Source organism: Sarcophilus harrisii, chromosome 3, assembly GCF_902635505.1.
Source record: "Sarcophilus harrisii chromosome 3, mSarHar1.11, whole genome shotgun sequence".
NCBI lineage: Eukaryota > Metazoa > Chordata > Mammalia > Dasyuromorphia > Dasyuridae > Sarcophilus > Sarcophilus harrisii.
In genome coordinates this window covers 610,297,435-610,316,415 of record NC_045428.1, presented here as the reverse complement: position 1 = coordinate 610,316,415, position 18,981 = coordinate 610,297,435, and the positions used below count along the sequence as shown (strand labels likewise).

At 38.4% G+C, this 18,981-nt stretch overlaps 1 protein-coding gene across 1 annotated transcript; it reads right to left on the bottom strand.

Moving 5' to 3' along the window:
- Positions 1-17,855: 17,855 nt before the first annotated feature.
- LOC116423071 (vomeronasal type-1 receptor 4-like) lies at positions 17,856-18,927 on the bottom strand. Its single transcript, XM_031964141.1, has one exon. The coding sequence runs from the start codon at positions 18,845-18,847 to the stop codon at positions 17,858-17,860; it is 990 nt and encodes a 329-aa protein (XP_031820001.1). The 5' UTR covers positions 18,848-18,927; the 3' UTR covers positions 17,856-17,857.
- Positions 18,928-18,981: the final 54 nt, after the last annotated feature.

Below are 18,981 nucleotides of genomic sequence, written 5' to 3'. Positions count from 1 at the left end.
GGGAAAAACCATGGAAGAGAAAGTTAAGAAAAAAAAGAAGTGAATATAGTATGTGTTGATTTACATTCAATCTCCATAGTTTTTTTTTTTCCCCCTTTTGGGAATCCAGATGGCATTTTCTATCCAAATTCTATTGGGATTGCCTTGGAGACTGATGGATTTTTTTCTATTTTTATTTTCCCTTTATTTTATAACACTCCACGACAATTTTCTAGGGTTATTTCTTGCATTAATTGTGAAAAGTTCTTTTCTTGGTTACAGCTTTCAGGTAGTCCAATTCTATTTTCTCTTCTTGATTTTCAAATCTGTTAACTTTCTCATGTTGCACATTCTGTTCTATTTTTCATTCTTTATATTCTGTTTGGTTCTTAGCTTCACTGGCTTTCCTTTGCCCAATTCTAATTTTCAAACAGTTATTTTTGTCTTTAAGATTGTATCTCCTTTTCTAGTTGGTTTGCTTTTTTTTTTCATAATCTTGTTTTCCTTGGATGGTTTTTATTTCATTTTTAAATTTTTCCTCAGTGTCTCTCATTTCATTTTAACATTTTTGGGTTCTCTAAATGCTTTATGAGCAGGGAGTCATTTAACATTACTCTTTGGGGTAGAAGAACCTTTTTTAAAAATTCAATGTCCTCTGAAGATAAACCCCGGTTTTCCCTATTCTTTGCCAGTTCCTTTTTTTTTTTTTTAAAGTGGGAAGTATTAGTGGAATCATGAGATGGAGAGATGGAGTCTCTGGCTTCATTTCATCTTTCCTCACTGACCTGGAACCCCAAACCAAGAGCTCCACCCTCTTGCAAGTACCACTGCCAGTAGTCTCCCTGTCCCTCTGCTTCTGCACTCCTAGTGTGCTGGTTCCTTCTTCCCCAGGGCTGTGTCCCAGCAGCACAGCCGGGCCTGGTGTTCCTGATGAACAAAAGTTTCCTCAGTCTTCCTTGACTCAGACCCCCTACTCCTCACACTTTCTAGGAGGTGAAAGTTTCTGTGGCTCCCACTGAGGCTCCAGCCAAACCAGCTTGCCCCAGGCTTCCCACTAGGTCTTTCTGCAGAGCTGGCTGGAAGGTGTCTGCACTTCCTACGGGTTAATCCCCAACCTGGGGACTTTCTTCAGAACTTCTAGGTTATAACAGTATGACCACCGTTCTGCCCCAAGTCGTCTTGATTTTTCACCAGTCTAAGTTCATTTTGAAGTGCAAATTTGTTCTATTTGTGGGGGAAATCCAGAGAGCTTGAAATTTACAGTCCTACTCCCCCATCTCCTCAGAATCTTTCCCCCCTATCTTAAATGCACATTTGGTTCCTGATATTTGTTTTCCTTACATAAATTTGATGTTCCTGACTTCTTCCTTTAATCCCTGAAGTTCCTTAAATTTACATTTATGTTATTCTTTTTTCTCTTGCATTTAACTTTTGCTAGTCCACATTTGTTCTTATATTGAGCCTAAACCTGTATCTCTGAACTTTCACTCATATTGTGAATAATGAAGGGCCCAATATTATGCCACATGGAGATCAATTTAAAAAATCAGTATCTTAGACTCAAGAAGACTAGATTAAAAGATGAAACATCACGAATCCTTATGTAGCTGGAAGGCTGTCATGTGGAAGAGGTATTAGGCTTGTTCTGCCTGGTGCTAGGTGACATAAGAGTTCTGGATACTCATCCGGGAGGAGAAGATTGAGAATGGATAGAAGGAATAACAATTATTAGAACTATCAGAAAACAGAATGCATTATATTGGGAAGGAGCAGGTTCTTCATTAGAGGTCTTTTCATGAATATTGGACAGATCAATGCATCTGAGTAGGTTATAGAGAGGCTATTTATCAAGGGCAGGATGGCCACTTTTGTGATTCTGTGACTTTGTGTTCACACTGGTCGTAGTACTTGGAATAGATAAGCAAAATTTCAAGATGAATAACCATCCCTCATGCAATACAATCAAATTCAGGAATTATCCATCAAATATATAACATGGTGCACTAAGAATACTGAGGCAGATCTGGCTCCTCTCTTGGAATTTATAATCCATTGAAGAAGTAATGAGATACACTCATATAAGATTATGATCCATGAAAGTGTGGATTCAATTCAAAGACAAATAAGGACCAACTCATGTTATCTGCCCCGGAAGATGATGCTTGATGCTAATAGGAGAAATTTGCAAATGAATTTGTATTTATTTTGTGTATATTAGTCCTCCATAGGAACTATGAAAGAATATGAGGCTGTGTGTGTTGTGTGTGTGTGTATTTGTGTGATTCTTATCTTTTATGCCCAGGAAACTCTGGAACATTTCCTTTCAAACTATTTTTAACCTTCTGGCCTGTTTTTATTTTAATCCTCTGCTCTGTTTTTAATCACCTAAGGAACTGTCTTCATCCTGGGGGATATTGGACTATATATTTTTTATTAAATACATTATTTGAATTTTGGGGTTTTCAGTGATTCATCGAGCCAAATACAGAAAAGAATCCTGGAAGCAATATTGTCCCAATTTTAAAAAAAGCAAATATGTGAGAATTGAATGGGGGTTTGGTTTCCACAAAGAAGCAGAAATTAAATTGGGTGTTTGAAGAGATGATAATTAAATTAGAAAGGTGAGGTTGAAGCTTAGGAAATGGAGCCTGGGTCTTGGAGCAAGGAAACAAAGCTAATAAAAGGAAAATATAATTAGGAGTAGGGATTTAGAATAAGAACACACATTGAAATACATCATAAAATGTACTCACATTTTATGGAAGAATTTTCATTTTTCAAATTACCATATCAATATCAATTATCATTTTCTCATGTTGTGGCAATCATAGTTAAAGAAAAAGATTGACCTCTAGTACGTAATAAGCAGGAGATGGCTCAGTAGATAAAGAACTGGATCTAGAATCAGGAAGGCCTGAATTAAAATATGGCCTCAGACATTCACTAGTTATGTGAGTCTGGGCAAGTACTTTCACCTGTATTTGCCTTAAGCCACTCCTTTGCCAAGAAAATGCGCAATGCAAAAAATAGAAGCAAACAATAGATTGGAAAATTAGAGATATCAAGGGAATATTTTATGAAAGAAATGGGCATTATAAAAGACAAAGAGATTAAGAAGAGGTGACAAGAATATACAAAAAAGCCATACAAGAAAAATCTTCACATTACCTATAACGGAGATGGTGTGGTTACTGATCTAGAGCCAGACATCCTGGAGTTAAGCAGGCCTTAGTAGCATTGCTAACAAGGCTAGTGAGTGATGGAGTTCTACTTGAACAACTTAAAAATCTTAAAAGACCATACTGTAAAAGTTCTGCCCTTAATATGTCAGCAAATTGGGAAAAGTCAAGAGGGGCCACTGGATTGGAAAAGGTCAGTTTATATCCCAATCCTAAAGAAGGGCAATGTCAAGGAATGTTGAATTTACTGATCATTATTGAATCATACTCTTTTCACATGTCACCAAGGTGATGTTTAGGATTCTAAGAGTTAGGCTTCACAATATGGGAACCAAGAATTACCAGAAGTGCAGACTGTTTTTTGAAGAGTCAAAGGAACTAGAGACCAAATTGCCAGCAATCTCTGGATTATGGAGAAAGCAAGAGAGTTCCCCAAAAGCATCTATTCTACTTCATCAGCTTCACTAAAGCTTTTCACTATATGGACCACAACAAAATATGGCAAGTCCTCAAAGAGATGGGAGGACCAGATTATTTTACTTCTCTGTGGCTTGAGAAGCAACAGTTAGAACCAGACATGGAACAAGTGATTGGTTTAAGATCGGAAAAGAACTACAACAAGCCATACATTGTCACATTATTTACTTATATGCAGAGTACATTACATAAAATGCCACATTGGATGAGTCAAAAGCAGGCATTAAGATTGCTGGGATAAGTATCAACACCTCAGATATGCATATGATATCACTCTGATGGCAGAAATCCAAAAGCTTCTCGATGAAGGTGAAAGAGGAGAGGGAAAAAGCTTGAAGGTTAACATCGAACAACAATAAACTAACCAACTTAAGATCATGATTACTGGTATTATCACTTCCTGGCAAATAGGAGAAGAAATTGAAACAGAGTCAGGTTTTATATTCTTGGGCTCCAAAGTCACTATAGACAGTGACTGCAGCCATGAAATTAAAAGACACTTGTACTAAATCTGGACCACATTAACTTGCTGACAAAGATCCATACAGTCAAACCTATTTTTTTTCCCCAGTAACAGTGCATGTAGTAGCTGTGAGAGCTGGACCATGATAGCTGAGCATCACAGCATACATGCTTTTGAATTGTGGTGTGGGAAAATTTTTGAGCAAGGAGGTCAAATCAGTCAATACTTAAAGAAATTAATCTAATCTATTCACTTTAAAGTCAAATACTGAATCTGATTTAAATACTTTGGCCACATAATGAAAAGATGGGACTCATTGGGAAAGACCTTTATGTTGGGAAGATTGAAGGCAAAAGGAGAAGGGAACAGCAGGGGCTGAAATGGATAGGGAGTATATAATGGAAGTAATGAGCATGAGCTTAGGCAGACTTCGAGAGAACGTGGAGAATAAAAATGCCTTGTGTTCATGAAAAGTCAACATAACTGAACAAGAGCAACAACTTAAACACATCCAAGGCCTTACCTTACTCTTTCTTTTAGTTCAAATCCATCCATAGAAATTAAGAAAATAATTAAATTCTAGAGTTTCATAGAAATAGTGAATATCTGAGAGTTCATTCAGAATTCACGAAAACATTGACTGTAAGCTTTCTGACTAACTGAATCCATATCTTAAGATACTGCAATATCAATCCTCAAGGCAAAAATCCTATCTTTAAAACTGTAGTCTGTTGATGTGATAGAAATACTATCCATATCCAGAGAGAAAGCTATGGAGACTTAATGTGCATCAAAGCCTAGTATTCTCCTCTCCCCTTTTTTGGCTGTTGTTTTCACTTATTTTTTCTCATTTTTCCCCCTTTCAATCTGATTTTTCTTGTATAGCATGATGAATATGGAAATATGTTTAGAAGGATTGTACATGTTTAACCTACATGCGATTCTTTCTTCTCTTGGAGGGGAAGGAAAGGAGGAGAGAGGGAGAAAAAAAATTTTGAACACAAGGTTTTACAAAGGTGAGTGTTGAAAACTATCTTTGCGTGTATTTGGAAAAATCAAATGCTATTTAAAATAAACAAAAAAAAAACACCTTATAATGTGTTGAGACTAAATTGATATAAAATATGTATTGCAATTTTATCATTTTCATAATCAGTGGTCAGATAATTATCATAAAAACTTCTATATAATAATAAACTTTTTAGCCTTTCTCCATATCCTCCCTTCCCCACCATCCCATTTCCTCAGCCATATACACATACTTGGGTTTTGATAAGTCCCAATATTTCATTAAATCACTTCATTATTTTAGAATTTAACATTTTTTTCAGCAAGTTCTTCCCTAGGGCTACTGAAATTTTATGACCTTCCTCAAGGAGAAGGTCCCAAGGAACCTGCTAAGTTTTTAAAGAACTTCACACAGAGTAAGACATTATCATTACCCAAAGAGTAAGTAGCATTATCATCCATTTTGAAGCAAAATATATTCAATTAAATACTTACCATCTTTTAAACATTATAATCATATTCTATCCAAAACTCAATTTATAATTTCACAGAATCTAGATTCAAAGAGGAATTAATTTTCTAAGCATATAATTACACCATCCTCTAGGAATCATTTGTCAAATTGATAGCATTTCTTATACCATGATTTTTCAAAAATCGTAAGAAAAATTAGAAGCATAATAATATACACAATATTATGGATTTTAAAACAGAACATATTGCCAGTCAAATGACATTGATTTAGTTGAATGTGTTTTCCTATTATCTTACATAGAAAATCACTTCATGTATCAATTAATTTGACACTGGTAAATAGAAGGGAATTAGATAGGTTAACTGCCTGGGAGAGAGGGTTTGCTTGTGTTCCTACAGATAGAGAAGGAAACCGATGGGTAGCAATGAGCACCTGAAGAGAGACAGAAAAGGAGAAAAACCTCAAAGAAGATTTAAGAAACTTCTGACACTGAAAGAGCATGGCTGACAATGAGACTTTAAAAGAACTTTAAAATCTTCAGGAAGCATTGGATTCCCTAACACAAGATGAGACTGTTGCATGATTGAAAACCAGCAGGAATCATTGGATTCCTTGAGATGAAAAATTGTTGATGAGACTATTGCAGGACTTCAAAGCTCGCAGGAATTATTGGATTCCTGGCACATGAACTAATGGAAAATGGATTCCTTTTGGACTATTTCTAGGACTTATGGACATATATAATTTCTCATGTTGATTCATGTTATTTGTTTCATCACTACTAGCCTATGTTATATTGCTATGTGCTTATGTAATTTATGCAATTATGTGTAATACTTCCCATACTGATGGATTTATATATACCTGTTTTAGGAGTGAGTCCCTTCAGATACCCACTAATCTGATTTGATTTCCCATTTCCTTTGGTGTTTTCATCTCCCTTCCTGAGAAGTCAGGGAGGGTATGACCACCTCCTTTTTATGGTGTTTTCACTTCTTTTTTGAGCAGTCAGGGAAGGTGTGATCACCTTTTTGGGGGTTCTCACCTCCTTGAGAAGTCAGGGATGTCATGACCACCTTATGTTCTAAATCAAAAGAAAGTGGGAGATGTTAGAATCCTTACAAAGTGTTAACTCACTGGAATTGATAGAAACAATGCTTTTGTACTTAAGTTTACACCTTTGCGAGTTCACACATTAGGTCACACATTAGAGTTCACAAATCTGGGAGATTCCCAAGTTACACCTCCCACAATCCCACTCTCAGAGGAGGAGTCAACCTTTGGGTTCACACCTTTAAGAGATCATATATAAGAAACTCTTAGAGCCTCAGTCAGACATCAGTCAGTGGAGTAAGTCAGTTCGGGAGACTGACAGAGCCAGAATTCAGTTGAGAAGATTCAGAACCAAGATTCAGACAGAGCTGGAGGCTGAAGCTGGCAGACGCAAAGGACAAGCTGCAAGAGCTCTTGGAACCAAGCAGAGAGATAGGCCTCCAAGAAAACTAACCAGGCTATTTTGGAAGAGACAATAAAGAACTGTATTTCCTCCTGGTGGCATTTGAGGTGATTATTACTTTGAACTGAAATTAAGGCTGTCTCCAGAAGCCCCCCAAGAAACCTGCTACCAAAGAACCATTATTTTTGAGAAAAGAAGAACACCACAGTGTCAGACTTATATTCTGGGCTCAAAGATCACTGGATTTGGCAATTATAACACTGAAATGAAGCTGGCACTTTGGCAAATCTGGAAAAAGCAGTGACATCATTTTGGTGTTTTTTTTTTTATTTAATAGCCTTTTATTTACAGGATATATGCATGGGTAACTTTACAGCATTAACAATTGCCAAACCTCTTGTTCCAATTTTTCACCTCTTACCCCCCCCACCCCCTCCCCTAGATGGCAGGATGACCAGTAGATGTTAAATATATTAAAATATAAATTAGATACACAATAAGTATACCTGACCAAAACGTTATTTTGCTGTAGAAAAAGAATCAGACTCTGAAATATTGTACAATTAGCTTGTGAAGGAAATCAAAAATGCAGGTGGGCATAAATATAGGGATTGGGAATTCAATGTAATGGTTTTTAGTCATCTCCCAGAGGACATCATTTTGTTGACAAAGGTCCATGTAGGCAAAGCTATGGTTTTCCCAGTAGTAATGTATAAATGTGAGAGTTATACTATAAGAAAAGCCGAGTGCTACAATTTTGATACTTTTGAATTGTTTTAGAGAAGATTTGAAAGTCATTTGGAGAACAAGGAGATCAAATCAGTTAATATTTATAGAAATTATTCAGACTATTTTCTGGAAGGTCAAATACTAAGTCTGAATATTTAAATACTTTGACCACATAACAAGAGGATGGAAAATACCTTGATACTGGGAAAGATTGAAGGTAAAAAAGAAAAAAAAGGGTTGGCAGAGGATGACATGTACAGTGTCAGGAATCAGTGAACATAAGCTGGGACCATCTTTGATAGACAGCAGAGGATAGAAAGGGCTAATGTTCTATAGTACATGGAGTTATGAAGCGTTGAACATGTTTGAAAAAGTAAACAACAATCCATCTAATCTTAGCCATACACAAAAAGTCATATGTGTGAGCTTGCCATTATTCACATGTCATCTCCATGTTCAGAGATTTGAAATCTCCTTTTATGATTATAATCTATTGCTTTTCACCCTTTTCTCTACCTTTTCTTACAAGCCCTAATTTTTTTTTTACCTACACTTATAACCTCTGGATCCTTGACTAATCAGTTCTCTCCCAAGCCATTACTCCTTTTTTTTTTTTTATTTAATAGCCTTTTATTTACAGGATATATACATGGGTAACTTTACAGCATTAACAATTGCCAAACCTCTTGTTCCAATTTTTCATCTTACCCCCCCCCCCCCTCCCCTAGATGGCAGGATGACCAGTAGATGTTAAATATATTAAAATATAACTTAGATACACAATAAGTATACATGACCAAAACATTATTTTGCTGTACAAAAAGAATCAGACTCTGAATTATTGTACAATTAGCTTGTGAAGGAAATCAAAAATGCAGGTGTGCATAAATATAGGGATTGGGAATTCAATGTAATGGTTTTTAGTCATCTCCCAGAGTTCTTTTTCTGGGCATAGCTAGTTCAGTTCATTACTGCTCCATTAGAAATGATTTGGTTGATCTCGTTGCTGAGGATGCCTGGTCCATCAGAACTGGTCATCATAGAGTATTGTTGTTGAAGTATATAATGATCTCCTGGTCCTGCTCATTTCACTCAGCATCAGTTCGTGTAAGTCTCTCCAGGCCTTTCTGAAATCATCCTGTTGGTCATTTCTTACAGAACAGTAATATTCCATAATTTTCATATACCACAGTTTATTCAGCCATTCTCCAACTGATGGACATCCATTCAGTTTCCAGTTTCTAGCCACTACAAAAAGGGCTGCCACAAACATTCGTGCACATACAGGTCCCTTTCCCTTCTTTATAATCTCTTTGGGATATAATCCCAGTAGTAACACTGCTGGATCAAAGGGTATGCACAGTTTGATAACTTTTTGAGCATAGTTCCAAACTACTCTCCAAAATGGTTGGATTCGTTCACAACTCCACCAACAATGAATCAATGTCCCAGTTTTCCCACATCCCCTCCAACAATCATCATTATTTTTTCCTGTCATCTTACCCAATCTGACAGGTGTGTAGTGGTATCTTAGAGTTGTCTTAATTTGCATTTCTCTGATTAATAATGACTTGGAGCATCTTTTCATATGACTAGAAATAGTTTCAATTTCTTCATCTGAGAATTGTCTGTTCATATCCTTTGACCATTTTTCAATTGGAGAATGGCCAAGCCATTACTCCTATGCTAGCATTCTTCCTCTTAATTTCTGGGTGAACTGCTTCCCCTCTGCACTAACATGTTCTCTTAAGTTCCTTGCCCTCTTATCATTTTGCTGATTGTGTCTAGCTAAACTTGAGCCTCGGATCACTCCTACTATTAGTTGCCTTCATATCTACACATGTACTGCTGAATTGAGCTGGGCAATCCTACAGTGCCTCACAATTCAGTCACTATCCCACTTTCCATGGTGGCTCTTCAAAACCTTTTCATCCTTCCTTGTAATATTCTTCTCTAAAATTCTCTGGGACCAAGTTTCCTCGGGGGCTTCTGGGAGCAGCCTTCATTTCAGTTCAGAATAATCACCCCAAATGCAGCCAGGAGTTAAAGTCCAAATCCTTTATTGTCTCCTTCACTTGGGGCTCAGCTAGTTTTTCTTAGAGGCCTTCTGAAGTCTTGGTTCCAAGAGCTTAAGGTGCCTTCTCTGACTTGTGAATCTCCTCGACTGAATCCTGGCTGAAGTTCTGAGAGCTTTTAGTGGGCTTGTGTTCTAGAGGGCTTGTCCTCCTGGTCCTGAAAGCTTCTTGCTTATATGCTGTACACTGAGTACACACCAATCGTTATATCACTAGAAAACCATTATTTGTTGTAGGAGTAAATCAATGCTAAAGTCTCTTTAATTCCACTTAGTACCTTGTTTCAAGTTCTGGCCCATAACATCTCCTTGTAGGATTTAATCCATCCTACTGAACCATGCTAAATTAGATAATTATTGTCTCTATCAATTCCACTGACTTAGCACCTTGTAAGACTCCTAACACTTCCTCAAACTTCTCATGGGTGGTGGTGGGTATGAGAGGTAGTAAGTCCAGAGTGACTCCTAGATTGTAAACCAAAGAGACTGGGAGAATGGTATTGCTTTTTACTGTGATAGGAAATGTAGGAGGTGAAGAGACTTTAGAGGGAGAAGGTTATTTACAACAAGTGTCTTTGCTTCCTTTGTTTTCACTTATCTCTCTACAACTTGTCTTTGGATTGTCCCTTCAGATGTTCTCTCCCTTATTCTCTTTCTCTCCCTCCCTCCTCCCCCCCCCCCAACAAGAATGGCTTCCTATTTTACCAAAAAAATTGTGGTCATTCCCCAAGAACTTCCTCCATTTCTCTTACCCTTATCTCAACTTGACCAAATGTTTTCTGTCACAATCTCTTCACCCCATGGCCACTGATGAGGACCATTTCCTTTGTCACAGCCAAGCCCTGTACAAACCCAAGTGATCCCATTTCACTTATCTATATCTTTCTTGATCTACTGCCTCTTTCTTTCCTGCCACATGTCATCACTATTCTCAAAAAAAAAAAAAAACCAAACAAACCTGCAAATTGATATTTTCCTTCCTACTAACTTATTTCTGCAGCTTTAAACACATTTCCTTAATTTCAGATATATTGGGTGGGCAAAGACAATTCCCTAGATTTAATCTAAACATAATCCAAATGACTATATAACTGGTTCATTAATTATTGTCACTAGAGATGGTGGCTTTGCTCCTAAGAATCAGCCTTAGCAGGCTACAACTAGATTATGGATTATTTAGTCTGAGATTATATCAGCTTGAAGCCACAACTAAAGCCCCCCACAAAGAAAAATCTGTCATTTTTACTTAGAGAGAAATCCCTTCTCCAATTTCACCTCCAACTCTGAAAACTTTTACAAACTGGGGGAAATCCCCCCTTCCCTGTCTCCTGATTTTGGACATAATGAAAAGACAGAAAGAGAACACTTTCAAATCAAAATTACCCTTTTAAAACATCATCAAGTTGAGCTTAGAAAATCTCACAGACAGATACAGAGTACACAGAGCCTAGCAAAAATCAAATTTGAGATAAAATATCTTTTTCTTGCTTGGGAGTACTTGTATTTTGTTCCAGGCAATTTCTTTTGCTTGCCTATCTGCTTCCTATTCTGCAAACAGCAGATGATTTTTAGTCATTGGAGTACCTAATTCTGCACTTACATCTAGCTACCTGAAAATGACCTCCCCAGCTTTTGTAAGATTCGGTGCTCCCCTAGCTTAATTTATATATGACAAAGAGGAGAGCAAGCCTTGTAGTTTTAGAGAACTCTGCCAGCATATTCCTCCTCCCAGATTTCTTCTTCTTCTTTTTTTATTGCTGGAAAAAATTTGGAATATATTGCTAGAACTTTGGGGTTCCATACTAATGAACTGGATTTTGTCAGCTAAAGTCCAAAATACCCCCAATTTCCCTGATAATCTTTGACTGTGTACACATGTTATTCCCTTTTATCCCCATATAGCCTATTTCAGAAGAATTTCTTTCAAACAGAGGCATTTATTTGACACAGCAGCACTGCACTGCGATGGCGAAAATTAGAAAACTACAGCACAAAACCAAGACAAAAGCAGACATAAAACATAAACTTACCCAGAGGAAATCTAATTACTAGTAAAAAGGAGAGTTCTAATCTCACAGCCAGTCCTGATAATAGGGTGCAGCTTCTAGGGGAGATGTGGCAGCAACCCTAAGGCTACCTGGCCTTGGGAGTGCTGTAGTTCCACAAATATTGCTGGCTGTCTGAGACAATAATGAGGTGCATATCAACCCACTCTTCAATTCCACTTCTAAGATCACTCCTCAATTCTACCTGTAAGCCATAAAAGTAGCATATCAGTGATAAGAAGCACCTGATTTCGATCTTTTCCCTATAAATCTGTCTTCTTGCTCCTGGTTCTTTGCTAATTTCTTTTGGAACTTAGCCTGCTTCATTTGGCATTACAATTTTAATAAACTTTGTCTTGACTTGAAGATGGGTTCAAGCCTACAGATTCTTTTGAGACACCTCACAATACTGGTCTGCAACCCCCAACTTTTTGCGGTCCCTTCTGAATCTCAAAACTAACAAAAATCTTTTTTTTTGGGAAAATTCTCCACTTGGGTCCAAAATAGAGGCATGTTTTTGTGAAGAATCTGTAGTTCAGAGCTCTTGTTCCTTCAGTGGGTCTTCAAACTGTGATGCATGAAAAGTTCTAGAGACATAATTTCTGGGTCATTAATTATTTTCTGTATTGTGCTAGCTTATAATTAATAAGCAGGTTGAGTAACACTCTTGAATGCTAACTACCCCTCATGGAATCCATTCAATACTAATATACCCTGGGAAGAATAGGTATTTCTGATGGGGGCAATCACCTCTGATTTGTTAACATCTAAAGAGAAGACTGAATATTGTAATGAGAAGTGGGCCTGTTTCAATAAGGGGTTGGGAACGAGACTCTACTCATTCTTGTTCCCAGCCCACCTCCAGCCTTGGACAAGGTAGACTAAGGATCTATTCCTCCCAAGCCTAAGTAGAACACAGTGGGTTTCTCCACTTGGATGGGATCTGAAGAAGGCTGAAGAGAAAGTTAATCCGATTTCATAAAGAATGCTGTCCTTCAGATGCTGATCTGACCCAATAGAGAATGGAGAGATAGGAAGGGAAAAATCCTTGGATCTCCCCAATAACTGGTGTTTTAATGATCATTTAACTCACAAAAATTATCTCATTTGACTTTCACAACAATTCTGTGATGTAAATGCTATTATTATCCCCATTTTACATTTTTTAAAAATTGAAGTCAAATGACTTGTGCAAGCTACTAAATGTCTGAGGTCAGATTTGAACTTGGACCTTCCAGACACCAGGCCCAGCATGCACTGGAGATAATCTCCAGAGGGAAGGAACTCCCATAGATGGGGATTGGCAAGGGATTGTGGACCCTGGCAGACTTTTGCTCCCGACTTTTGTCTCAGCTGTTTTTTGGCCAAATTTCCACAGCCTGGCCTAGGCCCTCTATGCCAATGGATTTTATGACAAACTGACCTATGTATTAGATTTTTGAGGTTGCTAGTGAAGCCTTTATCAGAGAAAATGTCTGTTCCACTATCTTGTTGCTGAGTAACGGAAGGCTCATGTAGAAACAGGGTTAATTTCCTGACCAATAAGTCTTTTTGCTCCAGTAAATACGGACCACTGTGTGGAGTGCCCACTTCATCAGTGTCCAAATCAAGAGACTGATCTCTGCCTTCCTAAGACAATAAGCTTTCTGGCCCTATGAAGACCCTTTGGGGTTATCTCTAGCCTGTACAGCTGTTTTGCTCTCCTTCTTCACAGTCCCGATTCTCATGATCTTTGGGAAGTTTTGAGGCACTCCTCTTGTTAAAGCCGATAACCGGGACCTCAGTTATACTCTCCTCCCATCTTTGACTCTCTGTTTTCTCTGCTCTTTATTCTTCATAGGCCAGTTTACCACTGCAATCTGTCTCTTTCAGCAGACAGTATTTGTCTCTTTCCTCCATTTTGGCCAAAACCATGCCTCTGATTCTGGCCTTTAAGGATACAAGACCAGGGAGCAGGATCAGAGTGTGGATAGAGTTGTGTCCAACTCTTTTGTCTTTACCTATCATATGATCCAAGTGACAATCTGTGGCATTTGGCTGGAGACCTCTCCCCCTTTCCCAGCCACAGACATATGATCTGAAGCTGGCCACATTATAACTGAGTGTAAGGAAGGCTCGGTCGTTGCCTTCTACTGTATCCTGGGCTATATGGGCATCCTGGCTCTGGGGGACTTTATGGTGTCTTCCCTGCCAGAAACCTCCCTGACACCATCAATGATGCCAACTTCATCAGTTTGCTGGTGTTCTATAGTGTCTGGATCTCCTTCCTCCCCACATACAACAGCGCCAAGGGGAAGGTCATGGTTGCTCTGGAGATCTTTGCCATTTTGGCTCCAGTGCTGGCTTGTTAGGCTGCGTTTTTATCCCCAAGTGCTACGTGATCCCTCTGAAGCCACGCTGGAATGCCGAGTGGATAAAGAATAAAGGAGATTCTCGAGCCAGGAATCGTTCTTAACCTTTGCTGCTGGTGACATCAGAAATGAATAAATAATAATCCTTATCACTTTTGTATATGTTGAGTTGGATGCTCTGGTATCCATGAATATTTTCTGTCTTCCATTAAAAAAGCTATTATTCCTACTCTTTCGGAGTTGATAATGGAATAATGAAATTGAGACCCACCCCTTTATGTTCAAGGGCTTACACTTTGGCTTGGGAGAAGTTTTTTTTTTTTTAACTTTTTAATTTTTTTTAACTTTTTTTTTTTTTTAACATCCTCCTTTGAGGATGAACCCAAGTCCCTCTTATTTTTTTTTTAATGAGAAGTATTAGTGTGTTAAGAACCATGCCTGGGTGAAGGGGCAGGTCAATTCTCTGAGAGCCTTCACAGCTGTGGAGTGTGACTCTTGAGGGAGTTGTGGGGCAGCCTTTACATAGGTGTTGCTTGTGGACTGGGAATGAGATAAATTTGAGGCAGAGGGAAGAGGAGAGAGGTCAGACAATACAACCGCCTCTTGGTGGGGAGGTCAGAGAATAACAACTGCCTCTCAGTCTCCTTGAATCACCATCATCAGCTTACAAGAAGAGATAACAATTCCAGGTACTGGTGTCTGGATTCTGGAAACTACGAGAACAGCAGACAACATTACTGTAAGCATCTCTAATCGTGGGGTGGCAGGATGATGACTCTAGCTTCCCTTTAGCTCTCCCCTCTGACTTGAAACCCAAAACCAAGTGCTCCACCTTCCTGCGACTGCCTACAACCAGCAGGGTCCCTGCCCCATGCTTCTACATGCTTGCTGTGGTAATTCCTTCTAGCTCAGGGACTTGTCTCAGCGGCACAGCTGGGCCTGACATTTCTAATCGGCCAAAGTTCCCTCAGTCTTCTGGGTCTCAAACCCTGACTTTACACATTGTCTGGGAAGTGAAAGTCTCTGTCATTCTTGCTGAGGCGCCAGCCAGCAGCCCCAGAACTCCCCACTTGCTGTTTTTATGGAGGTAATCTAGAGGTGTTTGCCCCTGAGTTAATCCCTGGCTTGAGGATTTCTTTGGGTTTTCTTGCTTGTGCCAGAGACATTCTGTTCTGCTCTAAGTCTTCTTTGTGTTTCACCAGTCTATGTTAATCCTAAAGTACAAATTTGTTCTGTTTGTGGGGGAAATCTGGAGAGTTTGACATTTATAGACTGAGTCTGCTATCTCCCCAGAGTCTTCAATTAATTTTTAGTTTATGGAATAAATAAGCATTTCTATAATATAGCACAGTAAAAAAGATGATTGCATATGAAATGTAAATCTATTATATATAACTTGCTATTCCTTTCAAATATACAACTTAATTATTATTTATCTTTTTTTTTTTTTCTTCCCTACTTCTCACCCAAGAGACGGTTGCCATGAGAGCTATCAATGTATCTATCAATGGTTATTATATAGAAGCTTCTATTTTTTTAGTTATTTCTCTGAATGCAGATAGTATCTTTCTTCATATGTCCTTTATAATTAATTTGGGCATCTATAATTACATTTTACCATCAACAAATGGTGGATAAGTGTAATCTGTGTATTCAGTGCACTGTTTAGCCAATGGATCAGAAGAGATCAGAGCTCCTATGTGAAAGATGCTGTAGAGATAAAATAACAGCCCTTGTTAACAGATTATATGTGGGAAATGAGAGAGAAGGAAGAGTGAAAGATGACAGTTATTTATATGAAAGTAAAAATAAGTCCGCATATAACATAATTTGAAAATAAAATTTGAGAAAGATTTTCTTATTCCTTCTTTATGAAAACTCTTTATGCATGTGGATTATTTCATGTCCGTCATTTAGTAAGTATTTATTAAGAACCTACTATAGGTCAGGCATTGTGTTAAGTCCTTGAGATTAAAAGAGGAGCAAAAAATTCTCTCCCTGTTCTCAATCAGGGAGCTCCAAGACTGGAAGTATCCACTTCAAGCTTGGGGATCACTCACTAGTGGTGAGTTCAATGTGCCTCTTTCTTCACAGCTCCTCCAATATTTATCATTTCCTCTTTTTTGAGGGAGGGTTATCTTTGCCAGTCTGTGTGAAGTAGTAGAATATCATAGTTATAAAAATTTACATTTTTACAAATAGAAATGATTTGGAACATCTTTTCCCATTATTACAGAAAACCTGAATTTTGTAATTTGAGAAATCTTTGTTTTTCTGAGATTACTTATCATTTAGGAAGTGGCTCTTTCTCTTAGAAATTTGAATCAGTTCCTTATATATCTTGGAAATGGAACATTTTCAGTCTTGGATCAGCCTATTAAGGAGGACTGTGGCAAGAATCTTGTTTACAGTGATTAAGAGAGAAACCCTTCCTTATTATATTCACACAAAAGAAAGCCCATGAAGCCCTAACAGGACAACATTTCCTGGTGTAAAAAAAAAAAAAAAAAAAAAACAAAAACCTCCCATAGTCATCATTTACATTTTTGAAAATATTGATATAATGTCTTTGCTGATATTTTATTTAAAATTTTTGTGCCAGTGTTCATTGGGAATATTGGTAAGTTGTTTTCTTTATCTGTCTTTGTTCTCCTAAAGGAGACTGAGGCAAATAAAAGTTAATGCCTTGACAGGCTCACATAGAAAGTGTCACAGACTGAACTTGAACTCAGATGTTTGAGACTCCAGGCATAGTCCTCTATGCAATGCTCAATCCGCTGCCTTAAATACCATAGTCAGAAAAGAGGATTTTGGCAGAGCCTCTTTTTTTGCTATGTTTATAAAGAATTTTCATACTAGTAGAATGTTTTTCTTTGAATTATTAACAGATTTAGGTATTATTTCAAGATTCTCCTAATGTTTCCTTTAGCAACTCCTTTAACATGTTCTGTTTATTTTTCTGAGATTGGATTATTTAAGTCCACTTATTTTTATGAATAGTCATCCATTCACTTACATTTTGATTTTATTGGGATATTATTTGGCAAAATTATTATTATTCAATTGTTTTTCGACTGTGTCTGACTGTTCGTGACCACATTTGGGATTTTCTTCATAAATATGATGACGTGGTTTGTCCTCTCATGAGGAAACTGAGGCAGACAGGGTGAAGTGATTTGCCCAGGATCACACGACTAGTAAGAGTTTGAAGCCAGGTGTGAATTCAGGAAGATGAGTGTCACTGACTCCAGATCTTGTACTCTCTATCCACTGTGCCACTTTCCTGTCCCATTTAAATCTGGAGAATATTTCTTTTCCTTTAAAAGAAAAAGTAACCTAAGCTAAATGGAGTGGAGACAGGATATTTCTTCTGCTGAAAGTAGAATAATAATGGGTCGATAGTGGTATCTCACCCAAGAAAGATAATAAGAACAAGTGATGCAGAGCATATCTCTTCTTGCCTTGCACTCTACCATGCTTTGTCCCAGAGGCAGTTGATCTCCTGAAATCTCATCAATATGCCATTTTCAATCAGTTTTTCATCCCAAACACATCAACTCCTTCTTTCCTCTGAATTGGAGGAGTGAACACCAAGCTCCTCCCAAAGTCTTTGTGGAAACCCTAAGACTTCTGCTGAGGATGAGGACTGGTCCTCCAGCAGGGAGCACAGCTGGACTGATTCCCTTCAATGTGAATCAGTAAAAAGGGACTGATTACTGGGAAACACAATGTAACAAACAAGGATGCATTTCCTCCCCAGATACTGGAACTGACAGAGTACACATGAAGTAGCAAAAATCCACAGCTCACACAGTAAGTTGTGATAAAGGAGCCCACCAGCAGCAAGATGGTTTGGGTGGCCTTGATCTCTGGAGAGCTCCTTGGAGAGGGTCTGGTGCTGTGAATCTGTTGGGTTCTCTGACGGTGTCTGTGCAGGAGAAACACCATGTAGCTACTGGCAAAGCTCATGCAGCTTACAAACAAGAGGTCTCGAAGGGAGGGCAGGAAATTGATGTCTGAAAGCACATTTTCCCAGTAGCAATACTGAAGGTCCATTCCCCTGATGTGGCTTTGGTTGCTGTCCTTTGGGCCCGTTATATACATTGGCACATAAATATCTATGAGCATGGTGAATATCCAGCACAGGACACACGTGGGTCTCATGCACTTTGTGCTTTTGGTCTTGAGAATGGCCAACCTAGAGCTGTTGGGACTGATGAAAACTGCCTGAAAGGCACTCAGGAGCCAGGTGGTGCAGATAGAAGAGCCTCTGCTGACTCTTTGGATGTAAAATATAAGTTTACATCCATAATTCCCTAGGAAGTATACTGACCTGAAATACAATAATGCTTCAGGGATCCCCTTAGAGAGCAGCAGGATGGCATTGGCCAAAGCAAGTTGGGCCAAAATGGCATCCATGGGCCTCAGCTTGTGGTTGGTCAACTTGGCCAAGCTATACAAGAAGAGGCATAAGCCGTTCCCAAGGAGCCCAACTGCAATCTGACAAAGCGAGATTATCCTTATGATATGGTCTTGTAGAAGCATGCTCTTGGAGAGGCCGGGAGAATTGCAGTCAGAGCCAGAGGTTCCTTGAGGGAAAGAAATAAGCATTGCTTAAGCACCTATGGCTACCAGGCATTTCCCTGGACACTGCAAAGAGATTATCTTGGTTGGTCCTCACCAGAGCCCTGTGAGATAGCTGCTGTTATGATCCCTGTTTTACCCTTGAGGACACTGATATGAGA

Coding starts and splice junctions, on each gene's coding strand:
- LOC116423071 (XM_031964141.1), bottom strand. CDS start 18,847: ATGCTTATTTCTTTCCCTCAAGGAACCTCTGGCTCTGACTGCAATTCT.